Genomic DNA, 26,424 nt, shown 5'->3' on the forward strand with positions numbered 1-26,424 from the left:
TAGTGAGTGAATGTTTTGTGAGGAATACAGTATTTACATAGTCTAAAAGTATCTCCTCATAAATTATTTATTAATCACAAAGTAAAAAGTAACTTTACAGTGAAGAAACATCCCCGTACCCAAGTGATCAAGTTTAGTATTGCTAGTGATGGGACTTAGTGATACGCTGTACTTCCTAGTGTGATGCACTGAGCAGGATAAAATATCAGGCATACCCCAATTGAGGGACATTCTGTGAAACAGCTGACTTCTACTTTACAAAAGTGTTGGTGTCATAAAAGGCAAAGGCTGAGAAACTATCTGTTCTAGATTAATGGATTAAAGAGTCATGCAAACAAAATACAGAGTATGATCTTAGATTAGATCCTAGACCAGAAAAAAGTTGCTAAAAAGGATGTTATTGGGAGAATTGGCAACATTCAAGGTCTGTAAATTAGATAATTGTGTATTTTCAGTATTAAATTTCCTGATTTTTAAAATTGTTCTGTGATTAAGTAAATATCTTTGCTCTTAGGAAGTTATATCCTAAAGTGTTTAGGAGTAAAAGGGTGTGTCTGTGACTTTTAAAAAGTTTAGGGAAAATAGAAGAGAGTGATAAAGCAAATAGAACAAAATGTTAACAATTGGTAAATCTGAGCGAAGGATATAAAGGAAGGAATTCTTTGTGCTGTTCTTACAAATCCTAAGCTTTTAATTAATTCAGAATTTAAAAATTATATATTAAATATTATACAGATATTTAAATGAAATATTAAAAAATATATTAAAATAGTTTATCGGTGAAATGATACTCAAGCATGTTCAAGCTAGCCTTGAAGAGTTTCAAAAGAGACCTCTCATCTCTCCTCACCCTGTTTAGTGTCATAATGATCAGTCGTGTGAGGTCAGTCAAGGTCAGCTTCCTGAAGAGTATACTTTGAGTAATAGTCTTGTGTCGTGTTTTTATTTTAAAGGCTTGCTGGTCTTAGGTATTCTCTTTCAGATTCTGGGCTTCTTAGCTCATATCGTTAGTTTTCCATATGTCTGTTAATTTATAGGACCTATCCATGCTCACACTGGCAAATCTTTAATTCGGTAAATCATCAGTTCAGCAAATCTTCAAGTACCTGTCATGTGGGAGGAAGGTATACAGAATTGTAAATGGCATGCCCCAAACTTATATTCTTGATTACTTTCTTCCTCTCCTGTATTTCACATCCTGGCAGTCATCTCTCACTCTTAATTACTTTGAACCGATAACTTTTATTAATTCTCTTTTTTAAAAATAACTTTTACTTAGACATACCAAAGCTCTGAACACCTGCAGTATTGCAGAGGCCTCTAATGAGTTTCTCTGCTTCCAATTGCATTGGCTACCAGTCTGTGTGGAGTACAGAAACCATGACAGAGAAAGTATACGTTGTACTTTCCTAATCCTCAGAACCATAAAAAAGAGTAACATTAGAAGAAGAGAAAAGGAAACTTCATTTATACTGAAATTGGGGAATGTTCACAGTCCTGTATCAAGGAATTTTTCAAATAATATCTGCAAGATAAAGTGAAATTTGGACCAAATTATAAAGGATGTTAATTTGACATGTCTCCTCTTATCAAAGCATGGGACAGGGTACTAGAATTGGTAAGGAAATTCAGACCTACTGGTAGCAGACCACAGAAGAAATTTCTGGTGTTTAACTTGGAGTTTATCCCTTTACCTTGCAATAGTAGGAAAGGCAGAGTGGTTATAGTTATATATTTCATGTCAGATCTGGCCTTGTATCTTTGCTTTGATACTTGCTTGCATGTGGTCCTGGGAAAATGACCTAACTTCTGTAAAGTTCAGTTTTATCTGTGATATTTGGATAGTAGTAGTGTTTACCTCACTGAGTTGCTAGTATCATTGTTAGCTTGGTAGTTAGCACATAGGAAATGTTCAGTAAATGTTAGCTACTATTACTCCCTTGGAGGCTAACATAAGAATGAAGACCAGTGTTTTTTGTATTCTTTGGTGCATGTACTTATAAACCTATGATTTCTAAGATTCTTTTTTATTTCTCCTTTCTTATCCACAGAAGCCCAAAGCTCAGGTGCCTCTTTATTAATTTTAAAGCACAATCTTTGTAGTCTTCTGAGTAGAGATAATGCTTTTGAGTTCATGAGTTCACGTTATGTTAGGACTTGTGAAATTAGATACTTTATATTAAACATGGTTTAGTCTTGATGCTTTTTTTTTGCTCATGGCATTAAAGTCATAATTGACAAACTGTCTTTCCTTGAATTTAAACTTAAAAATTTTTTAATTATGCAATTATATGTGCATAATGGTAAAAGTGCTAAATCTTAAACATGATTGTGGAAGTATATGACATTGTAATGAAATTTAAACAGTACAAAGCAGGATGAAAAGGTAAAGTCTCACTTATACTACTTATCCCACTGTCCAGTTTTTATTTGTTCTGGTGCTTGTTTCTATATCTCAGAATAATGAGCACTAAAATATATTTTTAACTTGTGACTTGTCACTTATTAACAGTTAATTTATCTCTATAGAATTATGAAATTTATTAAGTTTACTTCTTGCACTGCACCATACTCTGCTAGTCATATATACATAGTTCTTCTGTTGGTAAACTTTGCATCATATACTTTACATAATATACTTAAACCTTTAATCTTGATCTGTCATTTATACTGGTCAAGGTTTGTAGCATTTACATTTATGTTTGCTAATGATAATGTAGTCTGAGTTTTGCCTATAGCAGGGTTTGTAAACTGAGGCCTCTTATGGCAAGTCCAGCCCGTAGAGGCATTTTATTTGGCTCATGTGGTGTGTGTGTGTGTATATGTATATATATATATATATATATTTTTTTTTAAGTTTTTCGTAGAGATAGGGTCTTGCTCTGTCTCCTAGGCTGGATGCAGTGACACGATTGTAGCTCACTATAACCTTTATCTTCTGGGCTTAAGAGATCCTCCCACCTCAGCCTACCAAGTAGCTACGACTACAGGCATGCACCACCATGCCCAGCTAATTTTTAAGTTTTTGTTTTGTAGAGATGGGGGTCTTACTGTGTTGCCCCAGCTGGCCTTAAACTCCTGGCCTCAAGTAATCCTCCCACCTCCACCCCTCAAAGGGCTGGAACTAAAAGGTGTGAGCCACCAACCTGACTATATGTTATTTTTTAATTAGTTGATAATGTTTAATAATTGGGAGATTTCACATAAATCCAGATTTTAGCTTCTGTTAAATCAGATGACTCCATAACAATTGGCATATACTCCGATAGGCAACCAGTTTACTAGACAAGAGTATCAACCTTCTCCTTAGATTGAACACACATCTTCAATTCACTTTAGTCTTTACCTGCCTCATTTTACTCATTTACATTTCCTGTCTAGCCCTTGTTGGTCTTTGAGTTTGTAATCCAAGATCTATTGGAAAATATTTAACCAACATTTATATTATTGTAAGTGTGTAAGTAGTATGTTTGGACCTATAAGGAAGTAGATGTAATTCTACATCATTAAATCTGTGCCACTTGAGAGAGAAGTATTACCACAAACATCGGAAAAACTGAGAAGTGGAACGTAAGGGTGGCAGTGTATTATAATTGCTCTTTTTAAAAATGGAATATGTTTTTACTTTATAAATCAGATAATTTAGGTCATTTAAGCATATCATCATATGATTTTTTAAAAAGATAAGTTAGTTTTTTCTTGAAGATATATTCTTGGAGCCCTCTGACTTTCTGTTTTAATTTGGATTACTTGTTTCCTCCCTCCATCCCTTTCTCCTTCATTCCCTTCTTTCCTTCCTTTTATTCAACAGAGACTTAACTAAGCTTTTACTAGGTACCTGGTGCTGTTCTGAGTGCTTCTGATACAGCAGTAAACAAGGCAGAAAAGCGTACCCTCATGGAGCATGCATTATAGTGGAGGAGTTACATAGTAAGTAAAATGCCACGTAGAAAAATAAAGCACGGTAAAGGATTGTATTAGGGTGGGAAAGAAAGACAAGGGGAAGTGAGATAGGACAGAAGCCTAAGTGAAGTGAGGGAGCAAGCCATATGAAGTTTTTCAGCTAGAGAAAGTGCAGATACACGGATGAAACTGAGGTTGGCACATTCAAGTGCTCTGCTCAGTGTGACTAGAGCATCGTAAGCACGAGGAGGAGAAGAAAGTAAATTATAGAGGAAGGCGATGGCAAGAAATGTGGATTGTATTAAGTGAGATGGGACACTTACAGTGTTTTGATCAGGTTAGTAGCATAATCTGGTTTACATTTTTAAAGCACACACTGGCTTCTTGTGAAGAACAGAAGAAAGTGTGGAAACTGGAAGGCCAGTTAAGAGACTAATGGAATTGTCTACATGAGAAATAATAACTTGAGTAGGATGGTGATGTTAGAAATGGTGAGAAGTGGTCTGATTTAGGATGTGCTTGGAAGTGATCAGCCCACCAATGATGTTGAAAGCTATGATGAGATTATATAAGTGAGTATAGATAGGAGAGAACAATCGATTGAATTCTGAACCCTGGAGCACTCGGACACTTAGAGGTCAAGAAGAGGAAGATCCAGCAAAAGAGTCAGAGGAGCAGCCTTTAAGGTAGGAGAAAAACTAGGGGAGAGTGATGTTCCAGAAGCCAAGTGAAGAAAGCATTTCAAGGAGGGAATGATCAGTTGAGAACTGACCATTTGCAATCCCAGTAAACTTTTTTAGTTTTAAGTTATCTATATATCTGTCCTTCTGTTTCTTATTATACTCCTAGCTTGGGTCCTTAAATTCCTCTTTCCCCTTAAATATTATCTTAAATCCCTCTTTTCCACCCTCCCCTTAACCCCCCACTTTTTCTTTTTTTCTTTTTCTTTTTTTTTTTTTTTGAGACAGAGTTTTACTCTGTCACCCAGGCTGGAGTGCAGTGGTGCGATCTTGGCTCACTGCAGCCTCCAGCTCCCAGGTTTAAGCAATTCTCCTGCCTCAGCCTCCTGAATAACTGGCATTACAGGCACCTGCCACCATGTTTGGTTAATGTTTTGTATTTTTAGTAGAGACAGGGTTTCACCATGTTGACCAGGCTCGTCTTGAACTCCTCACTGCAAGTGATCTGCCCGCCTTAGCCTCCCAAAGTTCTGGGATTACAGGCATGAGTCACTGCACCTGGCTACCCTTTTTTATAGATAACTTTTTTTGCTTTGGTGGAGTATATCCTCAAATTTTTTCTGGAAGAGTCAATGGATGATAACCTTTCTGAGTCCTTGCTTGTCTGAAAATGTCCTAAAACTCTGAAGATGGGTTCAGGAATCTTTATGTATGACAAGTTCTCTAGGGTAGTTTTATGTATACCACCATTCTTTTATTTTTATTTTATTTTAATGAGGATGATCCCTTTATTTGACTTGAGGATGGAGAAGAAGAGGATTATGAGGTCACAGGAATGTCTCATGGGGAATTACCCAAAGCTGGTAACACCAGGCGCTCTGCCAGGAGGACTCTCTGGAAGGGGCAGCCAGCTCACAGATGCCCTGGATCCCTGGAGGCCAGTCATTAAAAAGTTATGACCATCCCTTTCTTGCCAGTCTGCCAGGGCTCCAGTGGGGAAAGTGGAAAATTATCTGGTCCTGGCCCAGGGCCAGCTCCTCGGTGAGGAACTCGAAGAAGTGGGTGCTGTGGCTGCAGTTCTCCTCAGTGGTGTCCATCACGCTGGTGGAGGAGATGAACAGCTGCACCCAGGGCTCAGTGGACCTACTCAGCACCATGGTCAGGCCCGCCACACCCATCATGTTCACATGCTACCCTCCTCCTGTGCTCCCTGGCCCATGCTCCCATCCTTGGGTTTGCCCAGGATGGAGGCCATGGCACAGAGCCATTTCTGCAGCCCTGCAGGCACTTGGTTGGCAGGCAAGTTCGTGTCTAGCTCTAGGAAGGGCATGAGCTGCAGAGAGAGAGATCCATTCTTTTAGAGAGTATTTTCTATCCTCATGTGAAGGCAAAACAAAGGCCTGCTACTTTTGTGAGTTGCACGATAATTCGGCAGATGAATTTTTTTCAGTCACACACTTTGATTTTGATACCCTTTATTTGCTGGAGTACTACTTAAGGGGTGGCAAAAATATTAATGTGAGCTTTGGCTTTTTCCTGTTTGTTTTATCTTGACAGTGTTATCACATCCATCTTTCATCTTCCATAACTTCACGGTAGTTCTTAGTCCACTAATGCACCACTCCGTCATTTGTCAGAACATTTATACCTTTTTACTTCCATTCCATATATTTATATGGAATGTGTATACGGATATCCATATATGTGTGTGTGTGTGTGTGTGTGTGTGTGTGTGTGTGTGTATGTATTTTCCTTTTAATTTGCAGAGGAGAGGACCAAAAACCCATGTTCAGATTGCCTTTTTTAACTGGAAACGCTACTTTAATCTCTGTTTATTAGTTTTTTGCAAAGCAGATTGATTTTTTTTTTATCTTTTCTTTTAGCAGGTTAATATTTCTTAATGTTTTATTTGGAAATAATTTCAAATTTATAGAAAGGTTGTAAGAACAATAAAAAGAACTCCCCTGTATCTTTCACCTAGATTTACTAGTTGTTAATATTTTGCTTCCATAGATAGGCATACACCTATTTTTATTTTCTGAACCATTTGAGTTAGTTGCAAATATCTTGTTCCTTTCCTCTTAAGCATTCTGTCATGTAACCACAGAATAATTATCAAATTCATGAAAGAACATATAGAAATATCTAATATTTAGTCCATATTCAAATTTTACAAATTACCTAATAATATCCTTTATACTTTTTTGTTTTTCTGATTTGGTATCCAACCAGGATTGAGCATTGCATTTAGTGATCATGTCTCTGTAGTCTCCTTTAATCTGAACTAGCTTCTGACTCAGCCTTTTGTCTTGAATGACTTTGATATTTTCTTTGAAGAGTATGGGCCAGTTGTTTTACAGTGTGTCCCTCCTTTGGGTTTGTCTGTTGTTTGCTCATGATTCGTTTTGTTTTTAGCAGAATGTAGCAGCAGTGATCTTGTGTCCTTCTCAGTATATCACATCAGGAGGTACATAATATCAGTTTCTCTGGTTGTTGATGATTTTAACTTTACTTGGTTAAGGTGGTGTCTACCAGGTTTCTTCACCATTTCCCCCTTTGGAATTTATAAGTAATCTGTGGAAATACTTTGAGGTGATGTAAGCATCTTTTTCCTCTTCAAACTTTCACTCAATAGTTTTAGTATCCATTGATATTTCTTGCCTGAATTAGTTATTACTATGATAGTAGCTAAATGTTGACTTTCTAATTCTTACTCCTTCATTTATTAGTTGACATTCCACTGTTAGAGCTTCTCCTTGTTATCAGTGTAGACTCACAGATTTATTTTTATTCAGAGTTTTAATGTTTACTGTGATTGTTCATTTTGATGCTCAAATTGCCCCAGATTTAGCCAGGGGAGCTCCTTCAAGTGTCTCCTGTGTCCTTTTGATGCATCCTCATCATTTTTTAGCATTTCCTACTTTCTGGCATAAGGCTGTGTATGTTCCATGTTCATCTTGGCCATCGGCCATTTCTCCAAGGAGCACTGGATCCTTTTGGTGGGGACTGATGTTTAGAAACTAAGATCTGGACAGCAATTCAGATTGATTCTTGAGTGCTCGCTCTGCTGTTCGGTTTGTCAGGTATGTTCACCACATTTGTTTTTAATCTTTTGTGGTAGATGGAGAGAGCCCCAAAGCTCATAGTACATGAATTCTATTGCCTTTAGTGGCTCACTGTTGAGAAGGCCTTTCTCCTCTGCTTTCTGTGTTCTTGTATTTCAAAACAGGGATTGACAGACACTGTTCATTAGGAAAGCAGTTCACTGTGTTTGTGTGTTGTGTATGTATATGTAAAGTTGAATATTGACTCCAGGAATCCATATTTCTGGAGAAGCATATGGTTTTTCAGTTTTCTCAGAAGCATATCAAACTGACGTCTACTTTTATATATTTTCGTTTTTCACTAACAAATATCTCCATAATAATACTGCTTTTGTTAGATTTGGCATTATATTTCAAATCCAACTTTATTTCAGGTAGAATTTTAAACCTAAAAATCTTTGGAGTATCTATAAGATGAAAGCAAAATATAGTTTGTTAGTAAAATAAATCGGAAAAATTGTCTTGAAATTCTTGCCGATTTAAGAATTTAGTGGGGCCAAAATTTTTATATGTATTCATACACTTGTATTTATAAACTTGGGAGAATTTGGTTAAGAAATACAGACGTGTGAGGTCTTCCTAGGCAAGGTGAAGAGATGAGAAAAGATAGGATATGTGCTGAGAAAACAGTTAAGTTAGAGCATTCATGTAGGGAAGGAGACAAAAATAAAAGGAAAGTTTGGGGCCTGGTGGCAGAAACTTCAAATGACCAGTTAAAAGGTTCAGGCAAGAATTTCAAGATAATTTTCTAGCAAGCAGGGCCTTTGAAAAGCGGGCAATTAATTGTAAAACAAATATGGATAAAATGATGTTCTTTTATTCTTCTGGGAAAGGGGACACAGCATTGCCCAGTGCTAGAGACTGGTCTGTTTCTCTCAAGCAATGGATAATTTGAATCATGAATTCCCGCTTCCAAGGCAGGGTCTTGCAATTACGTACAGCAATTCAGAATGCTTGGAAAGTGTTTTGTTTTCTCAGATCTAGCCATTTAATATTTACTGCTTGCTTACAACTATACTCTGAACCTTATTTTAGGAGGTTGTACCCAATAAAAGGGCTTATTTAGTTTTCTATCCAGGCAATGAAGCATATATGTGTTTTTACTTTGGAGGAAGTAAAGCACATGAACTGGCATTTCTTGAGAGCTAGGTATATATACCAGGCAGTATGTAAATAGCTTTATATATGCGTCTCATTCAATCTTCACTACACCCTTACAAAAAAAAGTAGTGACCATTTTCTTTTATAGGCAAGGAAATCAAGACTTTAAGGATTGAGTCTGAGGCATATATAGCTTATAATTGTCAAAGAGGGTATCCAAACATGGGTCTGTCTGACAATTGCCAGTCATTCACAGTGTTACTCTTTGAAGCACTCAAGTTTATAGTAGATGAATTGCTGTGCTGTTCATATACAAAAGCTTAAGGTTAGCAGATAATAAAAGATGGTGTGGATGGAGAGAGGAGTTACAAGTGATACTTGCTAGTGTGCAAAAATAACAGAAAATGGGCCAAGAGGAGGATTCCTTATAGCCAGGCAGAAATGTCTGTTAGAATATGTAGGAAAGGATCACATCATCATAGAACTTGAGTGAATATGAGCCTAAGGGAAGATTCGTAGCAGTGATTTTATCAGAAGTGAGTCTTCTGACAGTTCTAATCAGAATCACCGCCTTTATTGTAGCTGAGGTCATCCCTGTGCTTTCTCTGATGTTCCTGTTTCAAGAAGAGGTTGATTCCAGACAAGTGAAACATACCTGAAGATTCTGTTTTGGACATTATAAATGGTCTGACAAGAAAGTGAGCTTCAGATTTTAGAACTCAGTGATGGTGGTAATGTTAGAAATCTTTAACAATCTGTGTTCTTTTATAACAGCGATTTGCAAACTTCCACTATACTAACCCTAAAGGGGAGGAAATTGAAAATGCCCTCAGGAGTCTTGAGACATCACTTGAAGTGATATGGGAGTAATAATTTTTTTAAGTCTCTTGGTTTATATTTAGGGAAAGCTTTTGTTCATTTCTATATCTATTTGTTTTTTTTTTTTTTATTATTATTATACTTTAAGTTCTAGGGTACATGTGCATGACGTTTATATCATGTATAACTCCCCAATGCAATCCCTCCCTCCTCCCCCCTCCCCATGATAGGCCCCAGTGTGTGATGTTCCCCTTCCCGAGTCCAAGTGATCTCATTGTTCAGTTCCCACCTATGAGTGAGAACATGCGGTGTTGGTTTTCTCTTCTTGTGATAGTTTGCTAAGAATGATGGTTTCCAGCTGCATCCATGTCCCTACAAAGGACGCAAACTCATCCTTTTTGATGGCTGCATAGTATTCCACGGTGTATATGTGCCACATTTTCTTAATCCAGTCTGTCACAGATGGACATTTGGGTTGATTCAAGTCTTTGCTATTGTGAATAGTGCTGCAATAAACATACGTGTGCATGTGTCTTTGTAGTAGAGTATTTATAATCCTTTGGGTATATACCCAGTAGTGGGATGGCTGGGTCATATGGTACATCTAGTTCTAGATCCTTGAGGAATCGCCATACTGTTTTCCATAATGGTTGAACTAGTTTACAATCCCACCAACAGTGTAAAAGTGTTCCTATTTCTCCACATCCTCTCCAACACCTGTTGTTTCCTGACTTCTTAATGATTGCCATTCTAACTGGTGTGAGATGGTATCTCATTGTGGTTTTGATTTGCATTTCTCTGATGGCGAGTGATGATGAGCATTTTTTCATGTGTCTGTTGGCTGTATGGATGTCTTCTTTTGAGAAATGTCTGTTCATATCCTTTCCCCACTTTTTGATGGGGTTGTTTGTTTTTTCTTGTATATTTGTTTGAGTTCTTTGTAGATTCTGGATATTAGCCCTTTGTCAGATGAGTAGGTTGCAAAAATTTTTTCCCATTCTGTAGGTTGCCTGTTCACTCTGATGGTAGTTTCTTTAGCTGTGCAAAAGCTCTTTAGTTTAATTAGATCCCATGTGTCAATTTTTGCTTTTGCTGCCGTTGCTTTTGGTGTTTTAGACATGAAGTCCTTGCCCATGCCTATGTCCTGAATGGTACTACCTAGGTTTTCTTCTAGGGTTTTTATGGTATTAGGTCTAACATTTAAGTCTCTAATCCATCTTGAATTAATTTTCGTATAAGGAGTAAGGAAAGGATCCAGTTTCAGCTTTCTACTTATGGCTAGCCAATTTTCCCAGCACCATTTATTAAATAGGGAATCCTTTCCCCATTTCTTGTTTCTCTCAGGTTTGTCAAAGATCAGATGGCTGTAGATGTGTGGTATTATTTCTGAGGACTCTGTTCTGTTCCATTGGTCTATATCTCTGTTGTGGTACCAGTACCATGCTGTTTTGGTTACTGTAGCCTTGTAGTATAGTTTGAAGTCAGGTAGCGTGACGCCTCCAGCTTTGTCCTTTTGACTTAGGATTGTCTTGGCAATGCGGGCTCTTTTTTGGTTCCATATGAACTTTAAAGCCATTTTTTCCAATTCTGTGAAGAAAGTCATTGGTAGCTTGATGGGGATGGCATTGAATCTATAAATCACCCTGGGCAGTAAGGCCATTTTCACGATATTGATTCTTCCTATCCATGAGCATGGTATGTTCTTCCATTTGTTTGTGTCCTCTTTTATTTCACTGAGCAGTGGTTTGTAGTTCTCCTTGAAGAGGTCCTTTACATCCCTTGTAAGCTGGATTCCTAGGTATTTTATTCTCTTTGAAGCAATTGTGAATGGAAGTTCATTCCTGATTTGGCTCTCTGCTTGTCTGTTACTGGTGTATAAGAATGCTTGTGATTTTTGCACATTAATTTTGTATCCTGAGACTTTGCTGAAGTTGCTTATCAGCTTAAGGAGATTTTGGGCTGAGACGATGGGGTTTTCTAAATATACAATCATGTCATCTGCAAACAGGGACAATTTGACTTCTTCTTTTCCTAACTGGATACCCTTGATTTCTTTCTCTTGCCTGATTGCCCTAGCCAGAACTTCCAACACTATGTTGAATAGGAGTGGTGAGAGAGGGCATCCCTGTCTTGTGCCAGTTTTCAAAGGGAATTTTTCCAGTTTTTGCCCATTCAGTATGATATTAGCTGTGGGTTTGTCATAAATAGCTCTTATTATTTTGAGGTACATTCCATCAATACCAAATTATTGAGCGTTTTTAGCATAAAGGGCTGTTGAATTTTGTCAAAAGCCTTTTCTGCATCTATTGAGATAATTATGTGGTTCTTGTCTTTGGTTCTGTTTATATGCTGGATTACGTTTATTGATTTGCGAATGTTGAACCAGCCTTGCATCCAGGGATGAAGCCCACTTGATCATGGTGGATAAGCTTTTTGATGTGCTGCTGAATCCGGTTTGCCAGTATTTTATTGAGGATTTTTGCATCGATGTTCATCAGGGATATTGGTCTAAAATTCTCTTTTTTTGTTGTGTCTCTGCCAGGCTTTGGTATCAGGATGATGTTGGCCTCATAAAAAGAGTTAGGGAGGATTCCCTCTTTTTCTATTGATTGAAATAGTTTCAGAAGGAATGGTACCAGCTCCTCCTTGTAATTGAAATAGTTTCAGAAGGAATGGTACCAGCTCCTCCTTGTACCTCTGGTAGAATTCAGCTGTGAATCCATCTGGTCCTGGACTTTTTTTGGTGGGTAGGCTATTAATTGTTGCCTCAATTTCAGAGCCTGCTATTGGTCTATTCAGGGATTCCACTTCTTCCTGGTTTAGTCTTGGGAGAGTGTAAGTGTCCAGGAAATTATCCATTTCTTCTAGATTTTCTAGTTGATTTGCGTAGAGGCATTTATAGTATTCTCTGATGGTTGTTTGTATTTCTGTGGGGTCGGTGGTGATATCCCCTTTATCATTTTTTATTGCGTCTATTTGATTCCTCTCTCTTTTCTTCTTTATTAGTCTAGCTAGCGGTCTGTCAATTTTGTTGATCTTTTCAAAAAACCAACTCCTGGATTCATTGATTTTTTGGAGGGTTTTTTGTGTCTCTATCTCCTTCAGTTCTGCTCTGATCTTAGTTATTTCTTGCCTTCTGCTAGCTTTTGAATGTGTTTGCTCTTGCCTCTCTAGTTCTTTTAATTGTGATGTTAGAGTGTCCATTTTAGATCTCTCCTGCTTTCTCTTGTGGGCATTTAGTGCTATAAATTTCCCTCTACACACTGCTTTAAATGTGTCCCAGAGATTCTGGTATGTTGTATCTTTGTTCTCATTGGTTTCAAAGAACATCTTTATTTCTGCTTTCATTTCGTTATGTACCCAGTAGTCATTCAGGAGCAGGTTGTTCAGTTTCCATGTAGTTGAGCGGTTTTGATTGAGTTTCTTAGTCCTGAGTTCTAGTTTGATTGCACTGTGGTCTGAGAGACAGTTTGTTATAATTTCTATTCTTGTACATTTGCTGAGGAGTGCTTTACTTCCAATTATGTGGTCATTTTGGAATAAGTGCGATGTGGTGCTGAGAAGAATGTATATTCTGTTGATTTGGGGTGGAGAGTTCTATAGATGTCTATTAGGTCCGCTTGGTGCAGAGATGAGTTCAATTCCTGGATATCCTTGTTAACTTTCTGTCTCATTGATCTGTCTAATGTTGACAGTGGAGTGTTGAAGTCTCCCATTATTATTGTATGGGAGTCTAAGTCTCTTTGTAGGTCTCTAAGGACTTGCTTTATGAATCTGGGTGCTCCTGTATTGGGTGCATATATATTTAGGAGAGTTAGCTCTTCCTGTTGAATTGATCCCTTTACCATTATGTAATGGCCTTCTTTGTCTCTTTTGATCTTTGATGGTTTAAAGTCTGTTTTATCAGAGACTAGGATTGCAACCCCTGCTTTTTTTTGTTCTCCATTTGCTTGGTAGATCTTCCTCCATCCCTTTATTTTGAGCCTATGTATGTCTCTGCATGTGAGATGGGTCTCCTGAATACAGCAGACTGATGGGTCTTGACTCTTGATCCAGTTTGCCAGTCTGTGTCTTTTAATTGGAGCATTTAGTCCATTGACATTTAAGGTTAATATTGTTATGTGTGAACTTGATCCTGTCATTATGATATTAACTGGTTATTTTGCTCGTTAGTTGATGCAGTTTCTTCCTAGCCTCGATGGTCTTTACATTTTGGCATGTTTTTGCAATGGCTGGTACCGGTTGTTCCTTTCCATGTTTAGGGCTTCCTTCAGGGTCTCTTGTAAGGCAGGCCTGGTGGTGACAAAATCTCTAAGCATTTGCTTATCTGTAAAGGATTTTATTTCTCCTTCACTGATGAAACTTAGTTTGGCTGGATATGAAATTCTGGTTTAAAATTCTTTTCTTTAAGAATGTTGAATATTGGCCCCCACTCTCTTCTGGCTTGTAGAGTTTCTGCCGAGAGGTCTGCTGTTATTCTGATGGGCTTCCCTTTGTGGGTAACCCGACCTTTCTCTCTGGCTGCCCTTAAGATTTTTTCCTTCATTTCAACTTTGGTGAATCTGGCAATTATGTGTCTTGGAGTTGCTCTTCTGGAGGAGTATCTTTGTGGCGTTCTCTGTATTTCCTGAATTTGAATGTTGGCCTGCCCTACTAGGTTGGGGAAGTTCTCCTGGATGATATCCTGAAGAGTGTTTTCCAACTTGGTTCCATTTTCCCCCTCACTTTCAGGCACCCCAATCAGACGTAGATTTGGTCTTTTTACATAATCCCATACTTCTTGCAGGCTTTGTTCATTTCTTTTTCTTCTTTTTTCTTTTGGTTTCTCTTCTTGCTTCATTTCATTCATTTGATCCTCAATCGCTGATACTCTTTCTTCCAGTTGATCGAGTCGGTTACTGAAGCTTGTGCATTTGTCACGTATTTCTCGTGTCATGGTTTTCATCTCTGTCATTTCGTTTATGATCTTCTCTGCATTAATTAGTCTAGCTGTCAATTCTTCCACTTTTTTTTCAAGATTTTTAGTTTCTTTGCGCTGGGTACGTAATTCCTCCTTTAGCTCTGAGAGGTTTGATGGACTGAAGCCTTCTTCTCTCATCTCGTCAAAGTCATTCTCTGACCAGCTTTGATCCGTTGCTGGCGATGGGCTGCGCTCCTTTGCAGGGGGAGATGCGCTCTTATTTTTTGAATTTCCAGCTTTTCTGCCCTGCTTCTTCCCCATCTTTGTGGTTTTATCTGTCTCTGGACTTTGATGATGGTGACGTACTGATGGGGTTTTGGTATAGGTGTCTTCCTGTTTGATAGTTTTCCGTCTGACAGTCAGAAGGACTGTCTGTTGGTCTGTTGGAGATTGCTTGAGGTCCACTCCAGACCCTGTTTGCCTGGGTATCAGCAGCAGAGGTTGCCGAAGATAGAATATTGCTGAACAGTGAGTGTAGCTGTCTGATTCTTTCTTTGGAAGTTTCCTCTCAGGGGTGACGCCACCCTGTGAGGTGTGGGGTGTCAGACTGCCCCTAGTGGGGGATGTCTCCCAGCTAGGCTACTCAGGGGTCAGGGACCCACCTGAGCAGGCAGTCTGTCCGTTCTCAGATCTCAACCTCCGCGTTAGGAGATCCACGGCTCTCCCCAAAGCTGTCAGACAGAGTCGTTCGCGTCTGCGCCGGCCCCCGCTCTTTCCCCTAATGGACTGCAGCTGTGCGCTGTCCGCAGAGGTAGAGTCTACAGAGACAGGCAGGCTTCGTTGAGCTGCTGTGAGCTCCTCCCAGTTCGAGCTTCCCAGCGGCTTTGTTTACCTACTTAAGCCTCAGCAATGGCGGGCGCCCCTCCCCCAGCCTCGCTGCTGCCTTGCGGATAGATCGCCGCAGACGGCTGTGTTAGCAGTGAGGGAGGCTCCGTGGGCGTGGGACCCTCCCGGCCAGGTGTGGGATATATTCTCCTGGTGTGCCTGTTTCCTTAAAGCGCAGTATTGGGGTGGGAGTTACCCGATTTTCCAGGTGTTGTGTGTCTCAGTTCCCCTGGCTAGGAAAAGGGATTCCCTTCCCCCTTGCGCTTTCAGGTGAGGCGATGCCTCGCCCTGCTTCAGCTCACGCTGGTCAGGCTGCAGCAGCTGACCAGCACCGAGTGTCCGGCACTCCCTAGAGAGATGACCCCAGTACCTCAGTTGAAAATGCAGAAATCTCCGGTCTTCTGTGTCGCTCGCGCTGGGAGTTGGAGACTGGAGCTGTTCCTATTCGGCCATCTTGCTCCGCCCTATCTATTTGTTTTAATGAAAGTTAAATTATTTTACTGATTGTCTCTCTACCCTCACCCTAAATCTTCAAGTACCATTGACAGCCTAGAAAGAGGGTGCTTGTTTTACTCTTAGTAGGCTCCTACTCTTTGGCCTGGAACAGATACCCCAGTGTGAGAAGTACTGTCTTCCACGGTTTGTGCTGCCACAAGAATCTGCTGAGGCTTTATAGTTAACACAGGGGGCAACCACATTCTTGTTGACTTTACCACACTTTGTGACTCCCTCACTTTTCATGTTCCTTCTCCCCCTCAGGTTCGGATTTGTTGTTTATCAAACTCCCATGGTTTCTTTCTTTCACTTGATCGGCATGACTTTTTAAGGGCTTGGTCTCTTGATCTGTCCCTCTAGTTTTATTTTTGGAGTTTCTTTTTTTGTCTTACTAGGGGACTGTAACCAAATATATCTATCGGATTCTAGCAGGTACATATTTTTTCCTCTTGATGCTGCTTAATAGTTTATTGGAGGCATAGTTACAGTAGGTATGACCTTACAAATGGTAGGCTTAATGTAGTATTGTTTGTTTTGGGTCTCTTCTGGGGCTGGGTGGTGGTGGCAAATTGTCATTTCTGTCTCTTGGATGGAAGGAAACAGGCTCAGGTCAGCATATAAGAAAACTAGCTTCAGGTTGCAAATGAGTGCCAGCTTATGTATTGTATTTTCTAGTTAACTCCCAGTTGACTTCCAGTTTTTGCTACAGTCTTGAGTAGAGTTCAGTGCTTCCTGGGAATTTAACAGCAGCAAGGGTTTCCTTTGCAAGATATTTTTATACCTAAATCTTACATGAAAAGGGTTGTTTGCTGACTGATTAACTAGACTTGGTTTATGTTAAGCCTTTGAGTCCTTTGTTACGGACATCGTTTGTGCCCAAGTTGCTTTCTCCTCCTGAAACCCCATTGCTGACCTGTAACTAGTCTAATCTTGCTTGATTATACGTTCCCCCTGCCCATCCCTCTGTAAAACCATCTTTTGTACCAAATGCTGTTGTATCTTTTGAATTATGTCCACTACAAAAATAGCTTTTTATAAGATCTTGTAGATTTTGAAATTTTTTTAACTAACATGTCATTGTATCTTCATAACAATTCTATGAGAGAGGCGTTTATAAAATATAAATAACAATCCACCCATGGGGATGGCTGCTATGTATTTTATAAATGAAGAAACAAGAAATGGGTGGACGTGACTTGCAGCTTAGTGGCAAAGCCAGGTTTGACCAGGTCTCTGGGCTTCCTGTCCACTGAAGCTCTAGTAGTGTTCAGAAACATTTTTGGAAATCTCCGATTTTTCCAAAAGTAGAAAAAATTTATTATGTAGGTTGAGTTGTCTTTAAAGAAGACAGCTCTAAAATATTTCAAGATTGATTGTTTAAAAAAATTGTCTTAAATTCAAGGAAGAAACAGTGGGTTTTTCTGAATATCCTACTAGGACCTGTCCCTATGTTAGACAGATTAAAGATGTTTGCTTCCTAAGAACAAAGCAGACTGAATCAGAAAAGAGATCAGTGAGTGGCTACGTTTTTATTTTTCTCCTTAGTTCTAGGGATAGTATTTTACCCCCTTGAAATATTGTGAGAAAGTCACGGGTAGAAGGATCACACCTGTGGTTCCTAATAGGAATTTCTGTTTCCATGAGGTTTCTCAAAAGTAGAATCGAGGTCCGCTAGCAATCGTAAGAGTTTTTAAACATCTGTAGAAATGGTACATTTGCATAAAGTAAAGCTGTAGAACTTAAAATGTCCAACGTCTTTACTTTTGGCTGGAATTTCACAAGCCTGATTAGAAGCTCTGCGTGGCAGCAATGGGCATGTTAATTATATTTGAAAATTGCCGTTTGTAGACAAGGAGTCCATGAGGAGAGAAAATCAAGTGAATGTTCTTGAACTGTACTGCAGTGATGGGGAATGTCCATGAGGTGGCACCAAGACTTTGTTTAACTGTTGGATTCCTAGCTAGCACCTGGAATACTTGAAGCCCCTTTTACCTTCTCCCTTTTTGCAAACTATGACTCAGCTGCATCTGTGCCCTGAATTCTGGTCCCCAGCTTCCCCTGAATCCGCTTAGTGCTGTTATTTGGGCTTTGTATTGGCACCTAACCACATTCTACCTGTAGTGAAAGCTGTAGGTCTTGGTTCCCACTCTAGGTGGTAAATTTCTTGAGTGGAGGCACCAGCTGCATCTACTTGAAAGCATATTCTTTTCTGTATTTCCAGCAATGCCAGGCACAGGACCTCTGAGTTGCATTGTTGAGTTCACATCTTTTGGTGATTTGTGAGTTAATTGTGGACTTCCATAGGGTTCTCCCTCAGTATATTTTTTGCTTTGAAGAGTATGTTTATCTTCCCAGGTGCATAAATGAATTTTTGGGGTGAAATGGGGATTTTATGTATGTAGTTTGTATAGTTTCATAGACTTTACACCACACCCTGACCAACCACTTTCAGTAACTTTGAAGACAGTTGGTTATGGAAATCATTCCCGTGCATGGGTCTTCCCTGAAGCTCTGCAGTTGGTCTTGGCAGTGGGACCTTCATGTGTGACAGACAGCAGATGGTCATGGAGTCCCCAGTCTGTGTGCTATGTAGGCAGGAGCTTGAAAAGCCGAAAAGAAACTTCCTTTGTAACTGTCAGGTCTCTGCCTTATTTGGGCTCCCAAGAAGGAATCTTGCTGCAGGCAGAGCTGTCTAATCAGGAAAGAAAACTGACTCTTACCAGGGAAGGGCCCGGGAGGGGCAGTAATACCAATGAGCATATTTTAGTTGGTTTATGTCAGTTATTGGGGACCATTAAGTAAATAGATGTTGAGTATTTTCTTTTTCAAAAAAGGCTTTTTGTTTTGTTTTGTTTTGTTTTGAGATGGAGTTTCACTCTTGTTGCCCAGGCTGAAGTGCAGTGTTACAATCGCGGCTCACTGCAACCTCCACCTCCTGGGTTCAAGCAATTCTCTTGCCTCAGCCTCCCGAGTAGCTGGGATTACAGGTATGCGCCACCATGCCCAGCTAATTTTGGATTTTTAGTAGAGACGGGGTGTCTCCATGTTGGTCAGGCTGGTCTCAAACTCCCGACCTCAGGGGATCTGCCTGCCTTGGCTTCCCAAAGTGCTGGGATTACAGATGTGAGCCACCGCACCCAGCCGAGATGCCAATTGGAAGGAAATTTGAAAAGGTTTAGTAAAAATGTTATTTCATTAATTTCAGCCAAACCACACAACTAATTTATCTTATCTAGGCCTGACCCTGGCTCTGGCTTCTTCATTGTGTGGATACCTTTCCAAAGTGTTTGATATGACAACATATTTAGAAGTTCTTTGATCACAAGCCCAAGGATGTGCAAAACTCAGAGCAAACAGCATTTACATTTATGTAATTTAATTAAAAAAATTAGCCCTAATTGAAGTGATCCTGGTGATGGTAATGTTGACTTGACACCTGGCTGCTTCTCTGAGGGCTGTTTAATTCCCTAGTGAATTTCATAAACTAAGGCTGTGTTTTTATTTCTAGAGCTGGGAGTACCCAAGCTAGCAGTTTTGACCTTTGAATGTTTGGAGCACCAGAAGTTCTGATTATGAGATGAAGAGAAAATGACAGCTTTTCTTGTCTGTTAAAAAACCAGGACTCACTCATGGCATTCCTTTGTCCTTTGTCCTACAAACAGAATGGAGACTGTGACCCCTGATCTTTGGGTTGGCATTATTTTATTTTTCGAGATGGAGTCTTGCTCCGTCAGCCAGGCTGGAGTGCAGTGGTGCAATCTCGGCTCACTCCAACCTCTTCCTCTTGGGTTCAAGCAATTCTCCTGCTTCAGCCTCCCAAGTAGCTGGGATTACAGGTGCCTGCCACCACGCCCAGCTAATTTTTGTGTTTCTTTTTTAGTAGAGATGGGCTTTCACCATGTTGGCCAGGCTGGTCTTGAACTCCTGACCTCAAGTGATCCGCCCGCCTTGGCCTCCCAAAGTGCTGGGATTACAGGTATGAGCCACCGTGCCTCACCTGGGGTTATATTATTTTAAAGAATGTGATCAGAATTGACCTGTTAGATACTTATCTTCTATGTGAATCTCTGTATCAGTTTATTATTTTTGGCATTTGAATGTAAATTCATTAGAACAGAGTGGGATGGATGGCTTATAAGTACACTTCAGCAATGCGTTAAATAAGTTTTTCAGAAAAAATTTGCGAACTGTTAGCACAAATTGGCATCACTAATATGGCTGCTTTGTTTTTAGGTGATTGGTGAGGACAACGTGGCAGTCCCCTCACACCTTTATAAGGTAATCCTGGCCCGCAGAAGCTCAGTATCTACCGAACCACTGGCACTAGGGGCCTTTGTGGTACCTAATGAAGCCATCGGCTTCCAGCCCCAGTTAACTGAATTCCAAGTGAGCCTCCAGGACCTAGAGAAGTTGTCAGGACTGGTGTTTTTTCCTCATTTGGATAGAACTAGAGATATCCGGAATATCTGCTCTGTGGACACCTGTAAGCTTCTGGATTTCCAGGAGTTCACCTTGTACTTGAGTACAAGAAAGATTGAAGGAGCTCGATCAGTGCTTAGACTGGAAAAGATCATGGAAAACTTGAAGAATGCAGAGATTGAACCAGATGATTACTTCATGAGTTGCTATGAGAAGAAACTAGAAGAACTCAAAGCTAAGGAGCAGTCAGGAACCTAGACAAGAAAGCCATCCTTGTTTTTATCTCAAGATGTGTCATAGCGTCTGTAATGAAGCAGGCATGCCCTCTTTAGGCTAACATAGTTTAGTGGCTTTGCTTTTTGCTTTTTAAAAAATTTTTCTTTTTAAGAGATGTCTCGCTGTGTCATCCAGGCTGGAGTGCAGTGGTGGAATCATAGCTCACTATAGACTCGAACTTCTGGGCTTAAGCAATCCTCCTGCCTCTGCCTCCTGAGCAGCTGAGACTACAGGCACACACCATCACCCTCAGCTACTAGTGGCTTTGCTTTAAAGAAACAAATGGAATCCTAAATTTACGACTAAAAATTCTCCCAAAAGATGAAAGATCTACAATGTTTTTGTCAGTATTATATTTGACTCAGGAACTAATTATTAAGGGAGCTTTGACACCTGCAGATGGAGGGCTGATCTTGTGTCAAGTTAACAGGAACATTGCCCACAGATGACACTGCATTGGTATCTCGCTGGATATAGAGTATTGGGAAAGCATTTGTTCAGTTTCATACCTCCAAACCATACATTGTCTTTGATGTATCTGCCCAGCCTTCTCAGAACTCAGTGTTGTACATTTTTCCCCCTAGGACCTGAATTGGTCCTGGAGGTGGCTTTTAGAAATCATCTATGTAGTTCCTGTCCACATGGCACTGTATATTTGTTTCTTCTTTCTCCTCTCATGAATCTGCTCTTTTTTCTACTTCTGTCTGCGTAGAAGTACTCAGCAACTAGTTTCTGTTGACTAGATTTGTTCTATCTACTAGGCTCAGTGCTTTACATGTGTTGTCTCACAATGACCCTTTGAGGTAAATACCACTATCCCCATTTTACCTGAGAGAAAATTGACGCTTAGAGAGCTTAGTGTCTTACCCGAGTTTCACTTTTCCAAAGTAGTCATCCACAAAGTATGAGGCAGACAGATCTAAGAGAAGAAAGACAGCTGAGGTAGATTCAGATTTTTTCTGACATGGATGGTGGCTTTTTACTGAGAAATATATACCTATTTCCATGAGTATTTGTGGGCCCAAGGCATGCTTGGTAAGAAGAGTCTGGTTTCTCATCTGCTATGCAAGCCAAAGGGACTTTAATGTTCTTTGAACTGAACCCTCCTTAGCTCTTTGGAAAGAGACAGTCAGGAGTATTTGGGAATTAGAGGGCAATATTTTGTGGGGTTTATTAGAGCCCATGCTTGCTTCCAGAGATGCAGTTCTTTTAGTGACCAGATACTGCCAAGTTGATGTGTTCTTGCTTTCCAGGTGAGCTTTTTGTTCTTAAGATTAAGAAACCTAAGAAGGGTCTATGGCCAGGCATGGTGGCTCAGGCCCGTAATCTCAGCACTTTGGGAAATCAAAGTGGGTGGATTGCTTGAGCCCAGGAGTTTGAGACTAGCCTGAGCAATATAATGAAACCCTGTCTTTTCAAAAAACTACACAAATTAGCTGGGTGTGGTGGTGCACACTTGTAGTCCCAGCTACCTGGGAGACTGAGATAGGAGGATTGCTTGAGCCTGGCAGGTCGAGGCTGCGATGGGACATGGTCATGCTACTGGACTCCAGCCTGGGCTGCAGAGGGGGACCCTGTCTCAAAAAAAAAAAAAAAAGAAAAGAAAAAAAAGAAAAAGATCTGTTCACAAAATCACCAGCTTATTATTTGCTTCCTCTGTGCCTGCTTGTCTAGCATAGTGGGCCAAAGGTCCAAAGGCATTTAGCATTCCTGAGGGAAATTGTGGCTGTTTTTCTGAGTCAGTTCTCTTGATTTGGGTTTATCTGGAGTTTTTTCATGGACTATCCTGAGCATTGTCAGTAAAATGTCTTGGGGCATAAAAGCTTGTCTGAATCTGTCATGCATACCACTGCTGTCTTTTCCGAGTGGTATTATAAGAAAGATTATTGTGGTGTGTTTGTTCTAAGAGAAGTGCCAAGGCTTTAAGATAAAGATAAGATAATAATGATTGACCTTGTTCTGCTCTTTTATTTGGGTAAAAAAGAAAAGTTGAGGGGTCAGAACACAGTAGCCTGATTAGTACCATTCTGTTTTATCACACTGTTCCCCATTAGCTTGTGCCAGTTCTCCTCTTCTCGGGGATGTAGAGCCAAAATGTCACTGTGACCAAACAATCTGTTATTTTTTCTCCTCAATGGAGAGGTGATGGTGTAGCCTGGGTGTTTCTCCAGGAGTGTAAGTGGGCAGCTCTGTGGGATAAGTCCTAAGTACCTACTGCCCATCTCTAGAGGCGGGCCCCCAACTCCCTTCCCCTGTTGCTATGCTCTGTTCTGCTGACCTGCATAGCCAGCAGACTTGGAGTTACTTCTCATGCTCTTCTTGCTCCTGCCTCTTCACCTAGATGGTAGAATCTCTAGTTTTAGATCAATAAAGTTTTTTTTTCCCCCGGGGCGTTCCTGAGTTTATTTGGGGCACACCCAAGGGAAGGCCTTGCACCTAGAAGAAGGTGTTGGGTCTCTTGATGGCGAAGCATGGCTTGTGCTGATAGTGTAGAACCCAGTGGGGCAGCAGGAACTTGATCTTGGAGTCATGGAACTGCTTGACAGCTGGCCGGTGGCACTTGCTGGCTGCAGTCTCCTCCACCTTCATGATCTGGATGGAGTGGGCCTGGGCATGGTGGCGGGGGCCCATGTCTCGGTAGCAATGGGTGACAGCACCTGCAGTGGTCAGGTCCCTGTATTCCTGGCACATGTGGGTGTTGCTCAGGGTGTCATAGCGCAGCCAGATGCCAAAGTTCTTCACCCACAGGGGGCATTTCTCAAACACCTGCCCACAGTAACAATCTACCCTGAAGACTTCATCTTTTACTGAGATACCAAGTACCAGAAGCAGGACTTGGCAATGACATGATTAGATGCAAAGATTTGCATGTGGTAGAGGGTTGGTGTGTGGCATTTAGGGGTGGGCAGGCAGCGACCCACCACCTTGTACTCTCATAGTGTGCCCGAGGCCTTCATGGCATCCTCTCCACCCTCGCCGCCACCTGCAAAAGGACAGATCAATACAGTTTCTTAGGTTTTTATTTATTTTGAAAGATGTTGCCTGGTCATGGTGACAAATGGAGGTAAGAGCTTGTAATACAAAGTTGCAGTCTGCCAGTCCTCATTTTTATTTATATTTATTTATTTATGTGATTCACGAATCTGGCAGCCTTTGGAAAAGTTTGTTAGTGTGTAACAATGGTGTTTGAATTGTCTCAATGCTTTCATTAAGAGTTCCCCCAAACAAACTTGAAATGTAAATAATTGGTTAGAGGTTAGCATTTTTCTCCTGTCATACTGCTTCAGCCCTCAGTGTGACTGTTGATCATCCTGGACTCAGATGCAGCATAGGCTGAGTCTGAGATTCTGCCTCTCTGTTCTCTTTGCCCTCAGATAGTCCCTGGTCTGAGGGAAAGGCAGCCGTGGAGGAAGTGCAGTCTGGACAGGCTCTTCTGCTGGAAACCTACATCCCAAGTTTCTCTCCGCCCTCAGTTATATCTTTATTGTGAAATTCCAAATTCTTTGGTCTCTGAATTAAGGCTGTTGCACCAATATTGTTGTGTGTAGCAATACAACAAACTGCAAAGGTTAGGAGAATGGACGTCAGTCCTTAATTAAATACCTGCGAATATTTCTGCCCCTTGCACCTTGACCTTCAAGCAACGGAAAACTTCTGTCTTTCCTTCAGACCTTTGATTAGAGCTCTAGGCTGAGTTCTATACTTGGAATGACTCTGAATGTTACCATGTCACCTACCTGTGTCCCCTGGCCTCATCCTCATGAGTACATAAGTGTCATTGATATCACCTCCATGAATCGCAAACTTCCCATTAGCAGCCCATCCCTGAACCTAACCCTGCACCCGGGGTGCTGTTTGTTCCCTGCCTACCCCTTCATACCTTCACCCCGTGCATCCTTCCCCATCCTGGCACACCTCCATGTGCCTCCTGTATCCTCACTATAGTTCATTCTGGTGGATTTGGTCAGGGCTGGGCTCACATCAGGTGTGAAACTCCTGCTCCTGCTTGTCTCCAGGCCTAGCCTCCATCTGGCATGCTTTCCTGGATGTCATCATTCTTGAAGACTGTCTATCAGGGATCTGGTGTTCCTTTTTCTAGTCTAGCCCCACCTTCAGGGAGCAAACCTCAGGTCATTAGGACCAAGCAAGATGGACTGCACTGACATGGGCCCCATGCAATTTAGGACAGTGAGGGTGCCCATGGGCTTCTCTTTCCTACTCCTGAACATGCCAATTGTGGCCAAGGGGTGGACTGCCCCTGAGCGCGCCAAGTACCTCTAGAGGTCACTGTGGCCTAGTGTCACTGCAAGACTTAGTCTCAGCTGTGGCACCACCCCAGCCAGTATGGAATTTACCACACCCCAGTGTGGCTCTGTAAGCCACAGAGAACTCAGCCTCAGACATCAGGCACCAGGCACTCAGGCTGGATGGAATAGCAGAGGTTATCTTGTCCAGTGGGTCTCATGTTTGGCTCACACCAGAATAGCCTCACAGCTTAATGTTCCCCCAAACTTTCAGAAATTTCAAGCCCACAGAAAAGTTGAAAGAAGAGTGTGATGATTGCCCCTCCCCCAAATTTTGTCTCATTTGCTTTCTTTTTTTTCCAAATTATTAAAAGCAATTTGCTGTTTTTTTAACGGTAAATTATAGACATGACACTTACCTTTTTAATACTTCAGCTTGTATTACCTAAGAATAAGGACATTCCCCTATAATTCTGAAATATCACATCTAAGAAAATTATCAGAATTCAATATCATCTAATAAACAATTCCTGTTAAAACTGGCCCAGGCATTCCAAAATGTCATTTATACATTTTTTCCACTAAATATAGGTTTCAGTTGAAGCTCGTATTGTTATGACTAGTCTCAATCTAGAATATTCTGCCTCAGAAAATAGATTCTCTAACTTTTATTGAGGTTTTAATTCTGTAGATTTGATGTGAGGCTAGAATCAGTATTTTCTTTTCTTTTTTTTGGGAGAGTCTCGCTCTGTCAGCCAGGCTGGAGTGCAGTGGCGTGATCTCAGCATGCTGCCACTTGTGCTACCTGGGCTCAAGCGATTCTTCTGTCTCAGCCTCCTGAGTAGCTGGAACTATAGGCGAGTGCTACCACACCTGCCTAATTTATATATTTTTAGTAGAGATGAGATTTCACCATGTTGGCCAGGCTGGTCTTGAACTGGCGTCAAGTGATCTGCCCACCTTGGCCTCCCAAAGTGCTGGGACTACAGGCGTGAGCCACTGCGCCCGGCCTGGAATTTGTATTTTCTAAACAAGCAACACTGGTGATTCTGCTGATCAACCCGGGTTTGGAGCCAGACTGGCCCCCTACTATACCTCTACCCTCTCCCAATACAGGAGTCCTTTGTCAGATAAATGGTCTTTGAGCTTCCAAATATCTCTAAGGGAGTATGTTCTCCTATCCCTTTGGGCCCGCAGCTACCAGCTATGCAATTTTCTTTGTAGTATATCTTCATAAGATGAAGTTGAAACCTTCCCTTGTGATTCCTACCCATCAATGACAGGCCCAAGCTGCCATTCCAGGCCACACAAAACTGACTGACACCTCCTTTCACCTGAGAGTCCTTTTGAGATATGCAGCTTATAAAGACATGTGGCATCTCATGTCGTGCTCCGGTGCTCATGAATTTCAGACCCTTCACCATCGTGATTTTATATGCCTTCATGATGTGGCAGCCACATCTGAGCAAAGCATTCAGGGTGCAGTGAGAGCAGTGCTGAACTGAGTCCAGGGGATTGACCACTCTCCTCAGGGACGCTCCACTTTTCACATTATATACCATTGCTTCCTGTGGAACTCGGTCCAACTAACTGCCTCA

The 26,424-nt window shown here is 40.9% G+C and overlaps 1 protein-coding gene and 1 pseudogene across 1 annotated transcript in view; one reads left to right on the top strand and one right to left on the bottom strand.

Moving 5' to 3' along the window:
- EXOG (exo/endonuclease G) overlaps positions 1-22,973 on the top strand; it is a 35,585-nt gene extending 12,612 nt beyond the window's left edge. Inside the window, exon 6 of the mRNA XM_033212074.1 lies at positions 20,121-22,973. Within this exon, the coding sequence (XP_033067965.1) occupies positions 20,121-20,564 (444 nt within the window). The 3' untranslated portion in view covers positions 20,565-22,973. The remainder of the gene's footprint in view (positions 1-20,120) is intronic.
- Positions 22,974-23,018: 45 nt separating this feature from the next.
- LOC117083897 lies at positions 23,019-23,539 on the bottom strand (annotated as a pseudogene).
- Between the last annotated feature and the right edge of the window lie 2,885 nt (positions 23,540-26,424).

This window comes from Trachypithecus francoisi, unplaced genomic scaffold (assembly GCF_009764315.1).
Source record: "Trachypithecus francoisi isolate TF-2019V2 unplaced genomic scaffold, Tfra_2.0 Lachesis_group0, whole genome shotgun sequence".
NCBI classification, from domain to species: Eukaryota; Metazoa; Chordata; class Mammalia; order Primates; family Cercopithecidae; genus Trachypithecus; species Trachypithecus francoisi.